Source organism: Ochotona curzoniae, unplaced genomic scaffold (genome assembly GCF_017591425.1).
Source record: "Ochotona curzoniae isolate NIBS_2020 unplaced genomic scaffold, NIBS_Ocur_1.0 scaffold_2453, whole genome shotgun sequence".
Lineage (NCBI taxonomy): Eukaryota > Metazoa > Chordata > Mammalia > Lagomorpha > Ochotonidae > Ochotona > Ochotona curzoniae.
The window spans coordinates 19,977,634-20,001,501 of record NW_024467094.1 but is presented as its reverse complement, the minus strand read 5'-3'; the positions used below and the strand labels follow the sequence as shown (position 1 = coordinate 20,001,501).

Sequence of the window (23,868 nt, the reverse complement as noted above, 5' to 3'; positions counted from 1 at the left end):
TTGGATCAGCACAGCTCCAGCCATTGCAGCCACTTCGGGAGTGAATCAATGGACAGAAGATCCTCTTTTTCTCTCCTCGTCTCTGTATATATCACTTTCCAATAAAAATAAATAAATCCTTAAACTTTTTTTTATTCTGAAAACTATAGTTACTGTAAGAGCAAATAATCTGACCAAAGTAAAGGTAAAGCCAACCTGGAATCAAGTCAATGCCAAACATTTAATTCATACATTCATTCCAATTTTAGCATATGTGCTGCTGAAGCGAGCACTAATTCATACATTCAAAAAGAAGCTAAAACCATACCATTTAAATCTGCATTTTCAAATCTGACCCAAACAATCTTCTCCTTTTCTTCTGTTACAGGTGTTCCACTGTAAGCCTGCAGAGTAAACAGGAATATTTTAATACAAATATTTTATACTCTAATACTGATGTTCACAGCAAAGAATGGTAAAACTTACGCTATACCTGTTGAACCTCACCAACCCTACATCCTCATTACATGCTCATACTGTAGCAGTATGTGTTCCAAAGAATGTTATGAAAAATTCTGATAATCTCAGACAAAAAAAATAAACTTCAACCTTTAAAGAGCTGCAGAAACTTCCAATACTTGATCTCAATCCATAATGAAGAATCACTATTGTTCAAAGGCGCACAAAAACTAAACCACACCCTACACTGATTCACAAATAAGGCAGCTTAAGGCAAAACTACCACCCCCATCCTGCTTAGTTCCTAGATGCTTGTGATCAGGCAACTATACAAAGACACTTACAGGAGTCTTGCTTTTTCAGTCTCTTATCTAATGTTCAGACCCAACTTACCAGTAGCCCACAAGGGTGACAAAGATATGCATTAATGCTGGAGTGTCAACAGTATTACTTAATATTCAAAAAGAGGCATCACTACATAATGCATATGGTTTTATTTAGAATTTTTTTATAATTTGTATATACTCTGAAGCCTTAAGAGCATTAACAGTTACACTTTTGGAAAAATAAAATGGCATTCAATTTGCAGAACAATTATCTAATACAATGTATATTAAAAGCATATACAACTATCTTAAATATCCCTCCTTTCTGGAGACACCCCAACTCCTGGATCCCTCCCAGAAGGTGCTCTCCCCTTCCTTCTTTTTACATTTACTTGTTCACTTTGCAGATAAAATTTATGTGGAAAAAAAAAAGCATACAAGATTATCCAGACACTGGCACAACAGCTTAAGCTGAGGATTGGGACATTCAAATCTCACATTTGGGCACCAATCTGTGTTCTAACTGCTGTGTTCCCAAATCCAACTTCCTGCTAATGCACCTGGGAAGGCACCAAAGTAGGGCCAAAGTGCTTGGGCAACTGCCACTCATGTGGGACACCGGGATGGAATTCCTGGGTCCTAATTTAGTGATTTTGGGAGTGTACCAGCAAATGGAATACTGCTCTACCTCTAGCTCTCATGTTCATATAAAAAGTTTATTTTAAATACCACTAATTGGGGCCTGGTGGCAGTTGGGGGAGGGGGCAATGTGAAGCAACCACTTAAGCTGCTGCTTAGATGCCTACCTACACCCCATAACAAAATGTCAGCTCAAATCTTGGATCATCTGCTTCCTGCTAACATGACTGCGAAGCAACAGATGATGGTCCAAATACTTGGGCTCCTGCTACCTTGAAGACTTGGGAGACTCAAAGTTTTCTGGATCCTGGATGCTTCCTGGTTCATCCCTCACTGACCACTCTCAGGGACAATCATTTAGGTATAGCAAATTAAGCCACTGCCTGTAATATCAAGTATCCTATATGAGAGCAAGTTTGAGCTGCAGCAGCTCCACTTTCTCTCTGTCTCCCTGATAATGCTTCTGGGAAAACAGTGCAAGATGGTCCAAGATAAGCCCGTGCCATGTGGGAGACCCAAATGGAGACCATGGCTCCTGGACTGGCTTGATCCCAGCTTTTGTAACCATTTGGAAAATGCACCATTGGATGGAAGATCTCTATGTCTCTCTATAAGTCTAACTTTGAACTAAATAAAGAAATCTGTAAAATACCTTTCTCTGTGCCTTTGAAATAAATAACTCTTTTTTAAAAATAAGCAAAACACTAAGATGGGGTACTTCCATAACAGACTTACTATACCACAGAGAACAACAAGGAAAGCTTGGTCAGTATAGACTCAAACATACTTTGCTAGGTAGGACACAGAACAAGGACTCCTCACCAAGATGCTGAAGATTTCTCTGCTCACCCCTCCTATCACGGTTATGTACCTTATATGGGGAAATGTCAATGTTGGGGCTTTTGATTGATTGGGTTTACTCTGTTGGCTCTACCTTCAGACTAGAGAAGGTCTCTCCAAAAAGCCGTTGAACTTATCTGGGCAATAATATGAGGATCACAATGCTTGGTATATGCTAGCAATGAAGGAATCTCAACTGAACTTGAACTGAGTCATGCAACATGGTGGAGGAATCTACCATGGGGGGGAGGGTTTTGGGAGGGGTAATGGGAATCCCAGTACCAGTACCTATAAAACTGTGTCATATAATAAAAAAATAATAATTAATTTAAAAAAACCAGACTTACTATACCAAAAAATAACGACCTTAGATAACCATATAATTTCAATTATCTTGTTTTTTTTTTTTTAAGATTTATTTTACTGGGCCTGGCGCGGTGGCGCAAGTGGTTAAGGTCCTCGCCTTGCACGCCCGGGATCCCATATGGGCGCCGGTTCTAATCCCAGCGACCCCGCTTCCCTTCCAGCTCCCTGCCTGTGGCCCGGGAAAGCAGTCGAGGACGGCCCAAAGCTTTGGGACCCTGCACCCGCGTGGGAGACCTGAAAGAGGCTCCTGGCTTCCGACCGGCATAGCATCGGCCGTTGTGCTCACTTGGGGAGTGAATCATTGGACGGAAGGTCTTCCTCTCTGTCTCTCCTCTCTGTATATCCGCCTTTCCAATTAAAAAAAAATAATAAAAATAAATCTTAAAAAAAAAAAGAAAAAAAAAAAGATTTATTTTACTTAAAAGCCAGAAAGAGTTACAGAGAGAGAAAGATCTTCGGCTGGTTCAACTCCCAAATCAGCTGGGCCAGTTCAAAGCTGGGAGCTGGGAGATTCTTCCAGGTACCCCTCATGGGTACAAAGGTCCAAGGTCTTGGGCCTCCTCTGTTGCCTTCCCAAGCCACAAGCAGGGAGATGGATTAGAAGCAGAACAGTGGGTTCAAACTGGTGTCCTTTTGGGAAGCTGGCACCACAGGCAGAGGTTTTGTTTGATATACCACAGCACCAACTCCAATTATCTTGGTTTAAAAAAAAAAAAAAAAAAACACTGTGTTTGTGTAGGACATCGAGAAAAGGAAATTTGCACTTCATTGAATAATTTTAAGTTAGTAAACACAGAGATGAGAACTTATATTTCTCCTCAACCAGCTCATCCTAACCTCAATTATGTCATCAAATCTTGCCTGGCCACAATTCATCTGTCAGAACTATGAAACTAATATTAGGCACCAAAATCAATTGACTCTAACTTTTAGATTTCACAAGTTTGTCTGCTACTGTCAAATCTCTGCTCCAAGATTTAATCTGGAATACCATACCACATTTAGGACAATTTCTTTCTCCTGGCAGGCTTTCCTTCAATATGGTAATTCAGGAACAGGTCTAAAACTATTGACAAGGGAGCAGACTTATTTTCACTCTTTCCCAGGCACAGCATCATTCAACATTATCTCTACTGTGGTGCATCTTCTCCCAGAGGCTCTGCTTCGATGTTCCAGGCGGAACAGCTGGCATCAAAGGGAACCCTCCATGCACCAGCATCACTGAAACTCTTGCCTTCCCCATAGTTGGTAAAAGGCTTCCACTAACCAGGCTTTTTCCTTTGTCACTTTATTTACCTTGCTTCTTAGTAAATTCTGTGCTCTTTTGGCAAGAAGTTTTGAACAAATTGTGACGCTGACTAGGAACATGAGAATCGCCTCTGGCATACATTCCTATAGGATTGCTCAAAAATCAGTACTGGGCATCATTCTCTCAAGTTATGATCCACTTTTCCTCCATTCACATGCTTTATTCTCAATGAGACACTCTTATCCACAGACCACAGGGTCCTCACATGCGGTCTTATTTTTCTTTTAAGATTTTATTTTTAGGGCCCGGCAGCATGGCCTAGCAGCTAACGTCCTCGCCTTGAACACACCGGGATTCCATATGGGCGCCGGTACTAATCCTGGCAGCTCCACTTCCCTTCCAGCTCCCTGCTTGTGGCCTGGGAAAGCAGTCAACGACGGCCCAAAGCCTTGGGACCCTGCACCTGCGTGGGAGACCCGGAAGAAGCTCCTGATACTGGCTTGTGATCGGCATAGCATCAGCCATTGCGCTCACTAGGGGAGTGAATCATCGGACCGAAGAGCTTCCTCTCTGTCTCTCCTCCTCTCTGTATATCTGACTTTCCAATAAATAAATAAATCTTTAAAAAAAAACATTTTATTTTTATTTCAAAGTCAGATATTCAGAGAGGAGGAGAGACAGAGGGAAAGAGCCCTGTCCAATGATTCACTCCCCAAGTGACCACAACGGCTGATGCTATGCCGACCCGAAGCCAGGACCCCAGAACCTCTTCCAGGTCTCCCACACGTGCATGCAGGGTCCCAAAGCTTTGGGCCGTCCTCCACTGCTTCTTCAGGCCACAAGCTGGATGGGAAGTGGAGCTGCCAGGATTAGAACCGGCGCCCATATGGGATCCTGGCATATTCAAGGCAAGGATTTAAGCAGATAGGGCACTCTGCTGGGTCCCACATGCTGTTTTATGGAGGACCATGCACTGCCACACGAATTTGTGCTTACCTCAGCACTGATTATAACCCCACCTTGCCATTGGATCTAGCCTTCTAGATCAGATTCAAAATTCTTTTTTTTTTTAAGTTTTATTTATTTTTACTGCAAAGTCAGATATACACAGAGGAGGAGAGACAGAGAGGAAGATCTTCCATCCAATGATTCACTCCTCAAGTGACCACAATGGCCAGAACTGAGCCCATCCAAAGCCAGGAGCTAGGAGCTCTTCTGGGTCTCCCACATGGATGCAGGGTCCCAAGGCTTTGGGCTGTCCTCGACTGCCTTCCCAGGCCACAAGCAGGGAGCTGGTTGGGAAGCGGGGCTGCCAGTATTAGAACCGGTGCCCATATGGGATCCTGTCATGTGCAAGGTGAGGACATTAGCCACTAGGCCACAGTGCCGGGTCCCAATTCATTTCCCATTACTGACAAGACTTACGTCTTTTATACCTAATCCAGCTTCTTAACACACAAATACACAGTCATAAACACTGTTACTTCCAGAAATGGCTACAAAGACTATAGGCATCTTTCTCTGCAGCTCCTAATTTATATTTTACTGTTTAAAAAAAGACAAAAAAAAGCAAATTCTAGGGGTCAGCATTACAGTTAATCTTCTGTCTGAAAGCGCCGGCATCCCATATGATGCTGGTTCATGTCCTGGCTGCTCCAACTCTGACATAACTTCCTGTTTATAGCCTAAGAAAGTAACAGACAATGGCCCAAGGCCTTGGGCCTATGAACCCTCAAGGGAATTCCAGAAGAAGCTTCTGGCTCCTAGCTCCTGTTTGTAGACTGGCCCAGCACTGGCTCTTGTGGCCCTTAGGGGAGTGAACCAGCAGATGGCAGATCTGTTTCTCCTCTTATTTAAGTCTGCCTTTCCAATAAAAATAAATACGTCTTGGGCCCGGCAGCGTGGCCTAGCAGCTAAAGTCCTCACCTTGAACACGCCGGGATCCCATATGGGTGCCGGTTCTAATCCCGGCAGCTCCACTTCCCATCCAGCTCCCTGCTTGTGGCCTGGGAAGGCAGTTGAGGACGGCCCAAAGCTTTGGGACCCTGCACCCACGTGTGAGACCTGGAAGAGGTTCCTGATTCTTGACTTCAGATCAGTGCGGCATCAGCCGCTGTGGTCACTTAGGGAGTGAATCATCGGACAGAAGATCTTCCTCTCTATCTCTTCTCCTCTCTGTATATCTGACTTTGAAATGAAAAATAATGAAAATAAATACGTCTTAAAACAAACAGAGGGCCCGGTACCATAGCCTAACAGCTAAAGTCCTCGCCTTAAACACGCCAGGATCCCATATGGGCATCGGTTCTAATCCCGGCAGCCCTCTTCCCATCCAGCTCCCTGCTTGTGGCCTGGGAAGCAGTGGAGGATGGCCCAAAGCCTTGGGACCCTGCACCCACGTGGGAGAACCGGAAAGAAGTTCCTGGCTCCAGGCTTCAGATCGGCGCAGCACTGGCCATTGCAGTCACTTGGGGAATGAGTCATCGGACAGAAGATCTTCCTCTCTGTCTCTCCTCCTCTCTGTATATCTGACTTCGCAATAAAAAATAAATAAATAAATCTTAACAGAAAAAAGAAAACAAGCATAAAAAAAGTAACTTCAATCATGTGCTACTATCAGGCATATATATTTTTATTGGAAAGGCAAATGCATAGAGAGGAAGAGAGACAGAGAGGAAGATCTTCCATCCAATGATCCATTCCCCAAGCAGCCACAATGGCCATAGCTTAGCCAATCGATGCCAGGAGCCAGAAGCCTCTTCAGGGTATAACACGCGGGTGCAGGGTCCCAAGGCCTTGGAACATTCTCCACTGCTTTCCCAGACCACAGGCAGGAAGTTGGATGGAAAGCAGAGCTGCTGGGATTAGAACTGGCACCCATATGAAATCCCAGTGCACGCAAGGTAAGGACTTTAGCTGCTAGACTACTGTGCTGGGCCCAGGAGTATAACTTTGAATTACACTACATTGTTCTCTGGGGACAATGACATCACCACATGCTTAAGTATAACTGACATTTTTTTTTTTTTTAAGATTTATTTTTATTATTTTTTATTGGAAAGGCGGATATACAGAGAGGAGAGACAGAGAGGAAGATCTTCCGTCCGATGATTCACTCCCCAAGTGAGCGCAACGGGTCGATACTGTGCCGATCCGAAGCCAGGAGCCTCTTCTGGGTCTCCCACGCGGGTGCAGGGTCCCAAAGCTTTTGGGCCGTCCTCGACTGCTTTCCCGGGCCACAGGCAGGGAGCTGGAAGGGAAGCGGGGCTGCCGGGATTAGAACCGGCGCCCATATGGGATCCCGGGCGTGCAAGGCGAGGACTTAACCACTTGCGCCACCGCGCCGGGCCCAACTGACATTTTTTATAGCCACAATTTTTTACATGAAAACTGCAAATTTTACACATACTAAAATAAAACGCTCTTTAACAGTTCATTCAGCTTTTTAAATAGATGTTCATTAAGTGGAATTCTTAGACCACAGAGCATGACTATGGGCTTTCTAAGAGTCTTCCAGTGCTATCAGCTGAACCCAAACAGAATTAATACAATAGGTGATAAATAAAGAAGTTGCTATGTAGTACAACAACTCATTCTCTCTCTAGGAGGATATGTGAAGAGCAACAGAGTAATTCCTAGGTCCTGGGAATGATGATTCCAGAAACAGAGCAGGACTCAAACATAATAGCAGTAGAAAATATCATTTTTACAAAGGCTGATCACAAAATACTAATGTGCAATTCTGTATCCAATGCATGGAGAAAATGTCAGAAAATCCTATTTTTATCCAATTAATCAAAAACAAAATGTCTAGTGAGACAAAATTACTTCTGTTACTGGTTTCCCAACGAAAGCATAGTCAGTTGCTCCTAAAGTGACTACCTCTCTAACTGCCCTTCAAATAAGTAACTTTAAGTGACTATATCTTACCATTGTAATTAGAAACAATAACATTTCAGTTCCTCTGATTATTTCAAAACTGAGGGCCAGATATAAATCCTCCTCTGCCCCAGGATTTCTAGTCTCATCAGACTCCCTCTGAGCCAGACAACTTGAAATATGCTTTATCTTATGATATATACATACGACATCCTTTAGGCCTCAAATCTACAATAATTAATGTTATTTTAGGCATAGAGACATTGTTTTTAGAAAGATTCAACTCCCAAGAGAGCTGAATGCAAAGCCTAATCTACTATCAATGTTGCACTTTCTAAAGTACTTAAACCTAATGCACAAAATGTTAAATTGTAATTTCTTTGCCAAGCAACTATTTGGCTACACAGAGACAGCTTTCTTGAGACAGCCAGATGCTGCATCAGAACTGGGTTCCAGTTCTGACTGTGCTTCTGATTCCAGCTTCCTTCCTGCCACTGGGCACCCTGAGAGGCATCAAGTGAAGACTCAAGAACCTGAGTTCCAACACCCTGGCTCTGGCCTGATCCAGCCCCATCTGTTATAGGCGCGCAGAAATTGCACCAGTGAATGGAAGATACCTCAACATCTCTAGATGTTTCTGTCTATCTGTCAGGCAAACCAGTTCAATTCCTGCCTACTTCACTTCCAATTCAGCTACCTACTAATGTGCCTGAGAAAGCAACGGATGATGGCCTAAGTTCTTGGACCCCTGCACCAACATGGAGCACCTAGATGAAGTTCCTGGCTCCTGGATTCCAGGCCTGGCTCCACCCTGGATTTTGTGGACTACCTGGAGGGTGAACTAGTGGATGGAAGATCTCCCTGTTTTCATCTCTTGTAAGTTAGGACCAGCACTGTGGCACAGCAGGTTAAGTGGCAAACTACAATGCCAGCATCCCATACGAGCTGAGTTCTGGCTGCTTCACTTCAATCCAGTTCCCTGACAATGTACCTGGGAAATCAGTGGAAGATGGACACGGTATTGGGCCCTTGTACCATGTGGGAAATCGGGATGGAGTTTAAGCAAATAAGCAGATGGAAGATCTCTCCCATCTTCTCTCTCTCCATCTCCCTTTCCCTCTGTAACTCTGCCTTTCAAATAAATAAAACAGTAATATTAAAAAAAAACCTCTTGGGCCCGGCGCGGTGGCGCAAGTGGTTAAAGGTCCTCGCCTTGCACGCCCGGGATCCCATATGGGCGCCGGTTCTAATCCCGGCAGCCCCGCTTCCCTTCCAGCTCCCTGCTTGTGGCCTGGGAAAGCAGCAGAGGACGGCCCAAAGCTTTGGGAACCTGCACCCGCGTGGGAGACCCGGAAGAGGCTCCTGGCTTCGGATCGGCGTAGTATCGACCCGTTGCGCTCACTTGGGGAGTGAATCATCGGATGGAAGATCTTCCTCTCTGTCTCTCCTCTCTGTACATCCGCCTTTCCAATAACAAAATAATAAAAATAAATCTTTAAAAAAAAAAAAAACCTCTTATAAGAGTAATAAGGTACATTCTTTTTGATATAAAAAACTGAAAAAAGATATTTGTGCAGAAGTGTAATTATGCAGTTCATGTCAATAATCAGAGTATAAATGGTTTTTCTCACCTCTGACAGGTAATATTTAATACAGACAATAGAAGGATTTGATACAGGATGCAAACATAGGACTACAAGTCCCACAAATTTGAGCTAACATCTCACCTTGATTCCCTTGAGGAGAACAAATGTACAGACATAATAATACTGTCATCACCGTTAAGCCAAAAACTTAGGCACATCTTACACAATAACAAATTCCACCCTCTCATTGCTCGGGATGCCAAAACATCAAACGCCTTTCTCAAGTTGCTCTGACATTAGTATCCAGTTTAAAATCCAGATTATTAAGAGTTCCTTTGACCAAAGCTAAAACCACTCTGTAATCAAACATGGAAACTCACCTGTGGCACAACATCCTGTAGAAAATTCACAACACTCTCCATGTAGGACTGCTCACTGGACAAAAGTGAAAATGACAAAATCAGTCATGAAAATTCAGACTTTGGAAAAGCTCTGTTTTCAAGACCTGACAGTTATTCATAACATTACAACAAAGGTGGAAAATTGTTCTTATTACCCAATTATCTGCTATATAGATAGAGGTTTCATGAGTCTCTGCACTTATCATTTAATATAAAAGAGCTTGCAAATTATTTTAAACATTGTATCTTTTTAAAAAGCCATGCTCTTGGGCCAGCGGTGTGGCCTATTGGCTAAAGTCCTCACCTTGAACATGCCGGGATCCCATATGGGCGCCGTTTCTAATCCCAGCAGCTCCACTTCCCATCCAGCTCCCTGCTTGTGGTCTAGGAAAGCAGTCGAGGACAGCCCAAACCCTTGGGACCCTGCACCCATGTGGGAGACCCGGAAGAGGCTCCTGGTTCCTGGCTTCGGAATGGTGCAGCACCAGTTGTTGCAGTCACTTGGGGAGTGAATCATCGGACGGAAAATCTTCCTCTCTGTCTCTCCTCCTCTCTATATATCTCACTTTGTAATAAAAATAAATAAACTTTAAAAAAAAAAAAGAGTCATGCTCTCCCAATTTGACATAGGTATTGTCTACCTTGAACTGGAAGGAAATGACAGAAGACCTGTCTAAAGCAGTACCTTCCTCCTGAGTCAGGGCAGAAGAATGTCCTAACTAGAATAAGAAACATTGTTGCTGGTGACTCAGTATTTACAGATATTCTCTTTAAATTGTTTCTTAGCCTAGTCTCTTACCTGTATGAAAAATCAGCCCACAATTTGCTGCAGATGCAGACACCAGAACAAGTTATTAGGGGTGGGACTTCTGGCACAGCAAAGCAAGCCACTGCATGGGATGCCCACAACCCATACTAAAGTGCCTGTTAGGAGTCCTTGCTTCTCCACTTCCAATCTACCTTCCAGTGAATAAACACACCTGAAAAGGCAGAGCACGATGGCCCAGGTACTTGAGTGCCTGTCACCCATGTGGCAGACTGATGGAGTTCTTGGCTCCTGGCCCATCCCTAGCCATTGTTGCCATTTGGGAAACAAAACAATAGACAGAAAATCTTTAGCTCTATCCATGTCACCATGTCTTTCAAATAAATAAATCTTTTAAAAAGTTTTAGAAAGTACTCAGGAGATAAGAATTTATACTTCAGCAGTTAGGAAGCTGTTTAAGGGCCTGATGGTACCCTGGCCTAGCGGCTAAAGTCCTCGCCTTGCACATACTGGGATCCCATATGAGCCCTGGTTCTAATTCCAGCAGCCATGCTTCTCATCCAGCTCCCTACTTATAACCTGGGAAAGCAGTCAAGAACAGGCCAGAGCCTTGGGACCCTGTACCCATGTGGGAGACCTGGAGGAAGAAAACTCTGGCTCCTGCCTTCAGACTGACTCAGCTTTGGCTATTGTGGCAACTTGGGGAGTGAATCAGCGGACAAAAGATCTTTCTCTCTGTATCTCCTTTCTGTATATCAGACTTTCCAATAAAAATAAAACAAATCTTAGGGGGAAAAAAGCTGCTTAAGAAGTCCTATGCCACACTGGAGCGCTAGGATTTGACTTCAAGCTCATGCAGACCCTCACAAAGCAGAGGTTACCACTTGACTAAGTTCCTATCATCCATGAAGGAGACTGATTTCAGCCTCATACTCCCAGCTTCGCCTAGGCGCCTCCCCTTGCCAGCCAATGTGGGCATTTGGGGAATGAAACAATAGAAGAAAGCTCACTCTCTAACTTCTTTTTTAAAATTTGAAAACTATTTATTTATTCAAATGTTACAGTGAAAAGAAATGGAGAGAGATCTCTTTCATATCATAGGTTCATGCCCCAAACTACCAAATTTAATTAAATTTCTGACAATTATTTGTACAGATATGGGATGAAGAAATCTTTTTTTAAAAAGATTTATTTATTTTTATTGCAAAGTTAGATATACTGAGAGGAGGAGAGACAGGAAGATCTTTCGTCCGATGATTCATCCTGCAAAAGACCGCAACGGCCGGTGCTGCACCGTTCCGAAGCCAGGATCTCTTCCAGGTCTCCCGCATGGATGCAGGGTCCCAAGGCTTTGAGCTGTGCTTGACTGCTTTCCCAGGCCACAAGTAGGGAGTTGGATGGAAAGTGGGGCTGCCAAGATTAGAATCGGTATCCATATGAGATCCCGGCATGTTCAAGGCGAGGACTTTAGCCACTAGGCCACCGTGCAAGGCCCAAGAAATCTTAAAATACATGAAGGTGAAGAGTTAATGACACTAATTAAGAAGTGTATGGATATCAAGTGAAGAACAGTTTCTTCAAAAAACTAAATTGAATTCATCTCAGGAGAAAAGTTAGAAATTACACTTGAAGAATATAATATCACTTATCCTAAACCCTATAAAAAATAACAGCATAAACATTGTGGCTTTACAGATTGGGCCACCTAAATCTTAGACCGCAGCCCCGACAGGAATGCTAATTTGAGTTCTGAACCCTGAATTCAATCCAGCTTCCTATGAGTCTGCCTTGGAAGTCTACTGATGAAGGCTCAAGTGGTTGGCCCCTACCACCCATGCAGGAGCTGTGGATGGAGCTTCTGGCTCTTGACTTTGGACTGACCCAGCCTTAGCTATTGAAGCCATCTGGGGAGTAAAACATTGATAAAAGATCTCTGTCTTTCTCCAACCCTGACCCTTTGCTTGTCAAAGAAATGATAAATCTTCTAAAAGATTTACCCTAGGTATACAAAATCTGATAAGTCCTTCCTTTAAAAAAATTAGGTCCACCTCTCCAGTCTCACTTTTTCATTATTTCTTTAACTTACTCTTCTTCAGTCACATGCAACACAACATCAATTCACATACTATAACAGCTGATGTTTTGGTTTACCATGTTAGCATGGTAAGCTGTCACCTATTTCACCAGCAACCCATATGGGCAATGATTCACAACTGCTTCACTGCCAATCCAGCTACCTGCTAATGTATCTGGGAAAGGAGCAGAAGATGACTCATATACTCGAGCCCCATACCCACATGGGAGACCTGGAGGAAGCTTAAAGCTCCTGACTTTGGCTTTGTCCAACCCTGGCTAGTAAGAGCCATTTGGGAGGGCCCGGTGCGGTGGCCTAGCGGCTAAAGTCCTCACCTTGAACACACCAGGATTCCATATGGGCACCAGTTCTAATCCCGGCAGCTCCACTTCCCATCCAGCTCCCTGCTTGTGGCCTGGGAAGGCAGTCGAGGACAGCCCAAAGCTTTGGGACCCTGCACCCGTGTGGGAGACCTGGAAGACCTCCGGCTCCTGGCTTCAGATCGACACAGTACTGGCTGTTGTGGTCACTTGGGGAGTGAATCATTGGATGGAAAATCTTTCTGTCTCTCCTCCTCTTGGTATATCTAACTTTGCAATAAAAATAAAATAAATCTTAAAAAAAAAAAAAAAAGAGCCATTTGGGGAATGAATCAGCAATGAAAGATCTACCTCTGTCTCCCTAACTCTATCTCTGTAAGTCTACCTTTCAAACAAAAATAAATAATTCTTTAAAAAAAAAAAAAGAAAAACAGAAAAATGTCTTATACTATAACAAGCTCATCTTTTACTTATTCTTTCTGCTTGATTCCTTCATCCATCCTTCATTTTCTCACATCTCTGGGAGATACTACTTCTCAGAGAGGGCTTCCCAGACCATCAAAGGCATGCTCCTAGGCCTGGGGGCAGACCTGCTATGGAAACTTCAGGAACTCTCCTGCTGGGCTGCTACATCCCCTGATGAGCATGAGATGGGATGAGATAGCCAAGACTGAGTTAGTCTACTGTACCCACCGGCATACACAAGAGCCAAAATGGATATGTTCCAGCTAGGTTAGGCCACAGCACCTCCTGCCAAATGCCAAAGCTAGGTACAAGTCACATCAGGCTGTACCACAATATATGCTGGCAGGCATTAAGATCCAGGGCTGAGAGTTGGTTTGGTAGGGGAACTATGGGCACTCCCTGCTGGCTGTAGCTCCCAATGGTGAGCACAAGAACCATAACTGGGGTCAGGCCAGGCTGGTCATGGCAGCAGCACCCATCAACATATGTGTGAGCTGGATCTGGGGACAAGCTGGGCTAGGCCAGCCCACAGCATACACTGGTACGTTTGAGAGCCAAAACACGGTGCAGGCCAGGTTGGGTTGGATCAAAACATCTGCTAGTTCAAAGAGGGCTGAGAGTGGACTAGGTTTGGTTAGGCTGCTATATCTGTCAGTGGGAGCAAGGAATAGGAGTGGGACAGGCTGAGCCAGGCTGTAGCACCTGCTGGCAAACGCAAATTGAGGGGTGAACCATCTTAGACTGGGCCACAGCATTTGCTAGTATCTGCAAAACTCAGGGCTGGAAACAAACCTGGTAGTGATCTTTGGAGATCTTTCACACTGGTGAGTGTGAAAACTGGGAATGGGAGTGGGCCAGTCTGGAAGCAGGCCAGTCTGGGCTAGGATGCTGACCCAATGCTGCACACGAGAGCCAGAATAAGTACATTTCAGCCAGGTTAGGCTGCAGCACCTGCTGCCAAATGCTATGATTGTGTGCCAAGTTATGACTGGCTGAACTACAGTACCTACTGGTAGACACAAGATCCAGGGCTGAGAACAGGACTAGCAAGGAAACTGTGGGCACTACCCTGCTGGGCTACAGTTCCTGCTGGTGATCATGAGAGCCATGGTTGGGGACAGGCAAGGCTAGTAAAGGCAGCAGCATCCACTGGCATCTATGTGGGCCAGATCTGGGGGTTAGTTAGGCTGAGCTAAGGTGCAGCACCCACAGGTATGCAAAAGAGCCAGACAGGATGCAGGACAGACCCATCTAGGCCACAACACATGCCAATGCACACAAAAACTGGGGCTGGAGGTGGGCCTAGTGGGAACTATCAGGGTAGTGGTCACAGCACCTTGTTGGTGCATGAAGACCCGATCTGTAGTGGGCTGGGATGGGCTAGGCCACAGCACATATAAGTTCACATGAGAGAAGGGGTTGGGTGCAGAACTGACCATTTAAATGCATCCACTGATATGTCGATTGCCTGGTGCAAGTAACCGACAACACCTGAGCTTGCAATGGCTGGCATACACAAGTCAAGTCTGAAGTTATCCCAGGCAGTGTTTCTTGGGAGACTCCCCAACTAGATTGCTGGACTCAAATCCCAGCCACAGGGAAAATCACAACACATAAGGTCCAACCTTGGAATGTATATATTGGTACTAAAGCTCCTCAGTTGCTGATGCCTATGTGGTGAACAACACGCCCATAAGCACATAGGGGCCGTGACAGCCAGTCATCTAGGCCAACAGAGGATGTCAAGTGCCTCATCAAGGAATGGAAAGCAGAACAGGTTGGACCACTCTCCTGGCCAAGCTTTACATCACATTCCTGGGTCTATAGATGCACACTAAGAAGGACTTGGTCAGCCATTAAACCTTGATTTTCTCAAACCAGGTACAACAAAGCCAATTATGCCTCAAAACTATCAAAACCACTCAACTAACACCCTTGGAACACTCTTCCTCACATAGGGGTCTTTAAGGTATCAGCAAAGGACTGTCACTCCATTCCCAGGTGCTTATGTAGATTTACAGTAAACAGTAGCCTCCTCCCCTTCCTTCCTTTTGGACACAGGAATAAAAACTGAAACATTTGTTTCACCCACCTTCTTCCATACTTTGACCTCCCCCACCCTAATCAGAGATCCACATGGAGATGTGTTCTCAACTATGTAAACAATGTTAAAAATCTAAAAAGAAAATACACACTCCCTTGTTATTCTGCATCACAGCACACAATGCATGGATCACAACCTGTAGCTACTTATTTACTTATTTCCTATTTCATCCACTAAAATATAAGCTGCATCTCAGGAAGGAAAAAATCTCTCAAATTTTTCTTTGATCTCGAAAATCAACACACCAGCTCTTAGACATGGAGTAGATGAGAAACATCATTTGCTAAAAGAACAATGAGTTAATGAGATTTTTTTATAAACCACTAAACTTAAGTATTGCGCACACACACACAAGCAACTTATGGACCTGGCATGGCAACCTAGTAGCTAACTCCTTGCCTTGCATGTGCCAGGATCCCATTTAGGTGTAGGTTAATATCCCATTTGTTCCACTTCCTTTCTAGCTCCATGCCCAGTAAAAGCTCCTGGCTCCTGGTTTCAGATTGGCTCAACTCCAGCCACTGTGGCTACTTGAGGAGTGAATCAGCGGATGGAAGATTTTTACAACTCCTTCTCTCTGAAAAACTGCCTTTCCAATGAAAGTTACTTTTTAAGGAAAGATGTATTTACTTTTATTGGAAAGGCAGATACACAGAGAGGAGGAGAGACAGAGAGGAAGATCTGAAGCCAGGAGCCCAGAGCCCAGAAACCCCTGAGGACCTCCCACGTGGGTGCAGGGTCCCAAAACCTTGGGTTTTCCTCGACTGATTTCCCAGGCCACAAGCATGGTGCAGCATGGGAAGTGGGGCTGCCAGGCTTTGAACCAGCACCCATATGGGATCTGGACACATACAAGTTGAAGACTTTAGCTACGAGGCCTCTGTGCTGAGCTCCCACAAAGTAACTTTTTAAAAAATCCTCAAAAAAAAAAAAAAGAAAAACAACTATAAAGAATGCTGTATGGTAAGGCAGCACAGAGTAGCACATAACAGCCCACACGTAAGAGACAAGCTGCCTGGCTTTGATCCCAGCTCCCCTTCTTGGCTACTATCAAGTACAACAAAAATTTCTCTCTGCTTTGGTTTCCTCATCAGTAAAATGAAGATTAAAATAGGATCTAATTCACCACTTAATATATTTCATTCATTGCCATAATCCACAGTTAGAAAATAAACATAGTTTTGGAAATCTAGCAGGCAAAAAAACATATTATCATAAAATAGCCTCTTTTTAAATACCACATTGTACAGCTGGTACCACATTTAGCAGGTTAAGCCTCAGACTGTGGCACAGACATCACATATGGGCACTGGCTTGAGTCTCAGTTGCTCTACATCCAATTCAGCTCCCCACTAGCATGCCAAGGAAAGCAGCAGACGATGGCCCAAATTCTCAGGCCCTCACACAGGCGACCTGGAAGAAACTCCAGGCTCCTTCCTGGCTTTAGACTGTCCCAACTGCAGCCCCTGCAGCATTTGGGGAGTGAGCCAGCAAACTGACTTTCTCTCTATCTCTGTCTATCCCTGTTTCTTTTCTCTCCTTTTCTTTCTGAAAATCTGCCTTTCAAGTCAAATAAAATTAATTTGTACAAGAAACATTCCGTGTTACATGTTGGACTCTGAGAAGTCAGTATTTCTCTATGTCAGAAAACATCACTAAGAAAATGAGCCAAAATAGTACAATTCTCCTCAGGAGCATTTGTAAAGGCAGCCCACCTTTCCCGTAGCTTCTCACCATATTCCTTTTGCCAAAATGTATAATTGACCTGAAGTGCCCGAATTCAATTTTCCGTTTAAAGATGCACACTGAATGTTAAATTCTTAATAAAACCTTTTCTGATCATTTCAAACCTTCAAACCACATTGGACTATTAAGTCCAATAAAGTATAGCTAATTCTCCAACAAAGAATATCTAAGTTGCAGAACTGCATTTAGAACTCTGAGACCAACAGCAGAGGACATATTTTACATCACCATCTTGGAAACATACAATATGTGTGAATATATCTGTGTATGTAATAAAGTCATACTCACTCCCAACTACATTTTGTATTCTATTTCACTTTTTAAAGCTTTAGTTCTGGAGCCAAAATTGTAAAAAAGTGAGTTAAGCTACCACCTGTAATGCTAGCATCCTGTACAAGTCTAAGTCCAGCTCTCGGCTGATATGTATACGTAGGAATACAGCAGAGGGGCCCAGTGCGGTGGCCTAGCGACTAAAGTCCTCACCTTGAACACACCAGGATCCCATATGGGTGCCGGTTTAATCCTGTCTGTTCTACTTCCCATCCAGCTTCCTGCTTGTGGCCTGGGAAAAGTCAAAGATGGCCCAAAGCCTTGGGACCCTGCACCCGCCTGGAAGACCTGGAGGAGGTTCCTGGCTCCTGACTTCAGATCGGTGAAGCACTGGCCATTGTGGTCACTTGGGAAGTGAATCATCGAACAGAAGATCTTCCTCTCTGTATATCTGACTTAGCAATAAAAGTAAATAAATCTTAAAAAAAAAAAAAAAAAAAGAAAGAAAGAAGACAGCAGAGGATGGTCCATGTGCTTGCACTCTGTCACTCATATAGAAGAACCTGACAGAATTCAAGGCAAGGACCCAGCACCACGGCCTAACAGCTAAAGTCCTCGCCATGAACATGCCGGGATCCCATATGGGCACTGGTTCTAATCCCAGCGGGCACACCTCCCATCCAGCTCCCTGCCTGTGGCCTGGGAAAGCAGTCGAGGATGGCCCAAACCCTTGGGACCCTGCACCCACATGGGAGACCTGGAGGAACTTCCTGGCTCCTGGCTTTGGATCGGCACAGCACCAGCCGTTGTGCTCACTTTGGAAGTGAATCATCAGACGGCAGATCTTTCTCTCTGTCGCTTCTCTGTATATACGACTTTATAATGAAAAATAAATAATTTTTTAAAATAATAATAATAATTTTTAAAAAGCAAACCCTAGTCCTGAACCTACTAAATTGATTTAATGTCCTACACATTTGTTCAACTTATATTTTGGAAAGCATTACTCCTCAGGGTTTAGTATAGCACCTCACAAATGCGTTGAATACTTCACCCTCTCACTATTATTCCTTTCATTTGGCATTGACAATGTTATTTACTCATTCTGTGCATTTTATAAGCCAAAACTGCAAAGACTTGCAAAAGTAAGCAGCATTCAAAACAAAAAGGTAAAGGTTATTATTGTGTATCATTTATTCTCAGGCTATTCGATGAGTGTGAAATATACTTACGTGACAGCCTGAGGTCGAACCACAACCCCACCAGTACATCGACTGGGTCTTCGAGGAGAATCTGTAGCCATAGCTTCATTCATAAAACCTGTTTCCAGAGAAAAAGAAAAAAAAAATCATTATTGTGGAGACAAGGGTAAAGTCTTATGGTTACTCCCTAGAAACTCCTTGCCAAAAAGGCCTTAAATGGGAGAAACTTTCTCAATCAATGTCTACTGTACCAGAAAGGGAAACATACTGGAAGAATTAGGTCTTTAAAATGTTCCCACAATCAAGACATTTTTACATGTCACCAAGTCTCAAACCACAGAACTAGTCAAGGCTCTTATTAAAGCCTCTGTTAATGTAACCAGACTTCATTAATGTAAAAACAGCAGCATAAGATCCAACAGGAAAACACAGGTGCTACCTTTTGTAAACCATAATGCAAATAACTGGAATTTTTTATTGAAATGGTGGAAATACACATGGTACAATACCACAAAAGCAAACTGAGGCAGTGACATGATACCTATCAATTTCTCAACTAAACCTGCTGGGGATCTGTGAGCAACCCTGCCTAGCCACGATACAAATGTTTATTTGTTCTTTTAATCATTTGCTATTGTAACCTAATCACTGTCATTCAAGCAAATGCATAAGGTACTTTCATGAGTGAGAAGCCCCTTAAACTCTCCTATCCCTTCTCTAAACCCTGGTCCCTGACTGGTCTTACCAGCGTGTGAATCACTAGAAAGGCTTTGGGTGCCTGAACTCCACTGGCTTGAGGTTAAAAAGAGAACTGACAGAAATTCCAGAGGCCTCTTCACAGAGCTCAAGAACGAGCAACCCTGACACTAGTCTTGAATAAGTCTACAGCCATCCCTTCTGAGAAGAGAACATTCAATCACCTCCTGTGAAAACTCGTCAAACTGGCGAGACCCTCCTCCTACAACCAGAACACCTTCCGCCCAACCGGCCCCGCGACCACCTCAGCTCCTCAGGAGGAACCTTCGCGACCGGCCCCCTCAGCCCTGACAGGTCCCTTCCACTCTTCCTTCCTTGAACCACTACCTCTCAAGAGCTGTCCTTGAGGGGCCCCGTTTCCTGAGGGCTACCCCTCACCAACCGCTCAGGCCCCTGTCTGCTCAGAGAGTCGCCCGGCGCTCGCCACCTCACCTCCAATGCCTAGCCGCGCTGCCCCCGGCCGCCCTCTGGCCCCTTGCCCTCCTCCCCTCCCCCCTCCATTCTCGACACCTCTCAGTCGTCGAATTCCTGCCGGCCAAACCCTGTCCTCTCACGCGGCTCGTCACTCGTCCTCGCCAAGCCTCCCCTCAAGCCCAAGCCCCACCAGCCCTCTCACCGGCCGCCCCGCCGGTAAACGCTGCGCTCCAGCTCAAGCCTCACTGTTTGGAGTCTCCCTTCGTGATTGACGGTTCCCACTTCCTACCACGCCTCGGCGGAACCAGCTCGCGAGCCAATCGCAGGCGCCAACTGGCCAAGGCCGGGCACCGCCCTTAGAGGTCAGCTTCTCCAACCAGCAAGTAGACTCGAAGCTGACCCGCCTCCTGGAGTTAGCCAATCCGCTGGGGCTGAGAGGAAAACACAACAATATGTAAGTTCGGTTGCGAACACAGGCCACTGGGGAGGAATGACAAACATATTCATTTTCTTTGCTGACAGCACGTTCTTGGCTTTGTCTCCAAAAAGCAAAATGCCCCAGAAGCCAGTGTACCTCGCCAGTCCGCCTCAGGCTTGGTACCTGAGGAAGGGAGACCGGTGTATTTACATCGAATTCTCGCGACAGCTGGTTCGAAGCCCAAAGCACGTGGACATGGCAGCTGCCCATCACTCACGGTTGACCACTCACCCATTTCGAACCCGCCTTCGGCCCCACCCCCTGCGATGTGTTTACCTTCCGGGAGCCTGGGCAGGCTTGTCCCTGCCAGTCAGCCCTTGAGTTAAGAGAGAGGGGCGCGGCGCTATTCTTGCCAGTTTAAACAAGGTTTGTAGTCCACACCGGACTGTCTTATTTATCTCTGTTTCCTTCTGTCTTGATCTTGTCTCCCACTGTTGTCATTTCCTCCCTGGCCATTCTCTCATGATATCAACCTAAATAAAAACAAACAATACCCAGCCATGCACAGACTTTCTGAAGAGAATGATGCTTCTTCATGAAAACACTGCAAAGTGAATATACGTGCCATGCTAAACTCTGGGTGTGTTCAAGCCCAGGGAGGTCGAGGCCAGGCTAAGTGTTTAAAGGCAGATGAGGAGGATTTCATCGCGTATTTTGAAAAAACAATCTTTGGCCACAGTTGTTAATGACTCAGGTGACTTTAATCCCAAATTGGATAGACAGTTGCCAGGCAATGTCCTTGTAGGAAATACTTTCTGTGCACGGTTGTGATAGCTTCTGTGTAATGTGGTTCTGGCAGCATCCTTTATGATAGCTTATATCAGCCAATAGACTGTATAAACCATTCTTCTGAACCTCCTTACTTCATTTCATTAATATATATTTTTTTAGTTGCCAGCAGGTGACTCCACTTTGGTTCTAACAACTTTCACATTCCTTTCACAGTAATAAGTAAATTTATTGACTGAACAGGAAAGATACTCTTTCATCTATATTAGTACTTTAAAAGTATTGTATCTAGTGCAATGGCTCAATGACTAAATCCTCACCTTGCACGCACCGGGATCACATATGGGTGCCAGTTCGTGTCCTGTTTGCTCCACTTCCCATACAGCTCCCTGCTTGTGTCCTGGGAAAGCAGATGAGGATAGCTCAAAGCCTTGGGCCCCTGCACGCGTGTGGGAGACCTGGAAGAAGCTCCTAGCTCCTGGCTGTTCACTTTGGATTGGCTTAGCGGCCCTGAAAGGAGTAAAGCAGCAGATAGATGATCTGTCTCTCCTTCTCTGTGTAAATCTGATCAGACTTTCCAATAAAATAACTTTTTTAAGTATTTACCTGGGATTGGCGCTGTAGTGCAGTGAGTTAAGCCGTTGCCTGCAATGCCACCATTCTGTATGGGTGCCTGTATTTGCCCATTTAGGGACTGAACCAATAGCTCAATGATTCTCTTCTCTCTGCCTCTCTGTCCTAACTCTGCCTTTCAAGTGAAATAAATATTTTCAAAAGTTCTTTACATTCACTACCAACCAGTTTTATGTACTCCATTTTCATTGCCACAAAAACTTAAGGCTCAGACAATCCCCTCATGAGCTTTAATAAATATGAATAAAATAAATCCTGTGCTAACCAGATTTCTTATTTTCATTTGATTTGAAAGACAGAGATGGGAGGAAGCTGGTGGGAAACACAGGTGTGCTCTTAGGCAGCTAGGTCAAGGTCATGACCTTGGAAGTTGTGCCTTCTCCACCCATATAGTTCTTTCTGCCCGCATGTGATGCTCACCTATCATCACCTGGAACCTGAGGGGGCAGGGTATTGCATTGTTGTGTAGCCCACTCCTTCACTATCCCCTATAAAGGCCCACGATGGGGAGGGGCTCGCTTTCTTGGTCACATGCTTCCATCACTCTGGCACTTCGACTCTTAACCTCCCCAGTACCTGCTTGCTCTCTAGCTTGCCGCAGACTCCGAGGACAGGTACCCCCTGAGTATGGCCCCTGTATGTCTGTATTCCTTACCCTCTGTTCACTGCTTGGGCAACTCAGTGAAGATGTTAATGCTAAGATGCTTTGTATTTCTAATTTGTGTACTTTCAAAAGTTCCCAGAGAGATGAGGCCTAGCAATAATGAAATGTGGACAGAGAAGCCAGGAAAAGATGAATGTTTACAGCTTTCTAAATGTGTCCAAGTTGTTCTCTGCATGTCTCTCAAGATAACTTATATTGCTGGAGAAGCTGTAACATAGGTCTTCAGCTTAACAGACAGACTTAGTGGTAATAACCATTTGTTCCTCTCATGATTTCGACTCAGACTGTATTGCCACGTGGACTTGTCACTTGCTAATTTCAAGTGGGCCCTGTTATCACCAAGCTTGGTTAATAAAGACTCCTTAAGGCCCTGATGCAGTAGCCTAGCAGCTGAAGTCCTCACCTTGAATGAGCCAAGATCCCAAATGGGTGCCAGTTCAAATCCGAAAGCCCCGCTTCCCATCCAGCTTCCTGCTTGTGGCCTGGGAAAGCAGTCGAGGACAGCCCAAAGCCTTGGGACCTACACCCACGTGGGAGACCTGGAAGAAGTTTCTGGCTCCTGGAGGCTTCAGATTGGCTCAGTTCTGGCCATTGCAGCCGCTTGTGGAGTGAATCAGCAGGCAAAAGATCTTTTTCTCCTCCTCTCTGTATATCTTTAAAATAAAAATAAATAAAAATTTTTAAAAGACTCCTTAATACATTCTAGACTTATCTAGCATGATTTCTCTCACACCCCACAGCAGACAATAGAGACAGAAGAGAGTTTCTGTCCCCCATATACTTGAGACAGCCAGGACTGAGTCAGGATGGGAACTTGGATTTTGGTGTGGGCCTTCACATGGATGGCAGGGACTCACTCAGGAAGCTACACCAGTGGAGGAGATAGGGTTCAAATCAGGCACTCCAATATGTGATGTGGGTATTCCAAATGACATCATAACCACTTTGTCAGAGGCTCTCTCCCTGTGTTGTGTTGATTTCATTTCAAAGATAGAGGGGCAGAGATACAAAGATTGATGTCTGCTGATTTATTCCTCCAGATTGCTGCAATAGCCAACTCTGAGCCAGGCTGATGCCAGGAGCCAGTTCACTCCAAGTCTTCCACATGGGTAGCTGGGGCTAAAGTACTTCGACTATCCTCTGCCAATGCTGCAGGTTAGATTGGAAGTGGAGCCACCCAAGAATCCAACTTAGCACTTTAATATTTGAGATGGGATACCAGTGACCCAATGGTGGCTTAACCCACTATACCAAATTTGTAGCCCATCATTACATTTTTAAACGAAAGTAACTTCTGTGTCCTTAGTACATATTGCCAGTTCAAGAATCACCCTAATGCACTGAAACATGAGGAAACCATTCAACAAATTGTTCTTCACACCGAGTTATCTCAGGTAGGAGTCTCATTTTCAGTGGAAAATAGCAACCCCATACTGATTCTTTCATTTGCTACCATGACCCATCACAACTCATTGCTAATGACAGCTATCTTCTCAACCATAGGTCCAAATGACCAACCCAAA

At 44.6% G+C, this 23,868-nt stretch overlaps 1 protein-coding gene across 7 annotated transcripts in view; it reads right to left on the bottom strand.

The window, feature by feature from the left end:
* Nucleotides 1-20,138, bottom strand: part of BCAS3 (BCAS3 microtubule associated cell migration factor) — a 532,941-nt gene extending 512,803 nt beyond the window's left edge. For 6 of the 7 annotated variants that reach the window (XM_041000469.1, XM_041000472.1, XM_041000471.1 and 3 more), the window contains exons 1-4: nt 20,044-20,138; nt 18,702-18,789; nt 9,704-9,758; nt 308-383 (exon numbers count right to left, since the gene is read on the bottom strand). In XM_041000469.1, coding sequence (XP_040856403.1) covers nt 308-383; nt 9,704-9,758; nt 18,702-18,784 — 214 coding nt within the window. In that variant the 5' untranslated portion in view covers nt 18,785-18,789; nt 20,044-20,138. Of the gene's footprint in view, nt 1-307; nt 384-9,703; nt 9,759-18,701; nt 18,790-19,937 lie in introns of all 7 variants that reach the window. The other variant, XM_041000467.1, reaches the window with a different exon arrangement.
* Nucleotides 20,139-23,868: the final 3,730 nt, after the last annotated feature.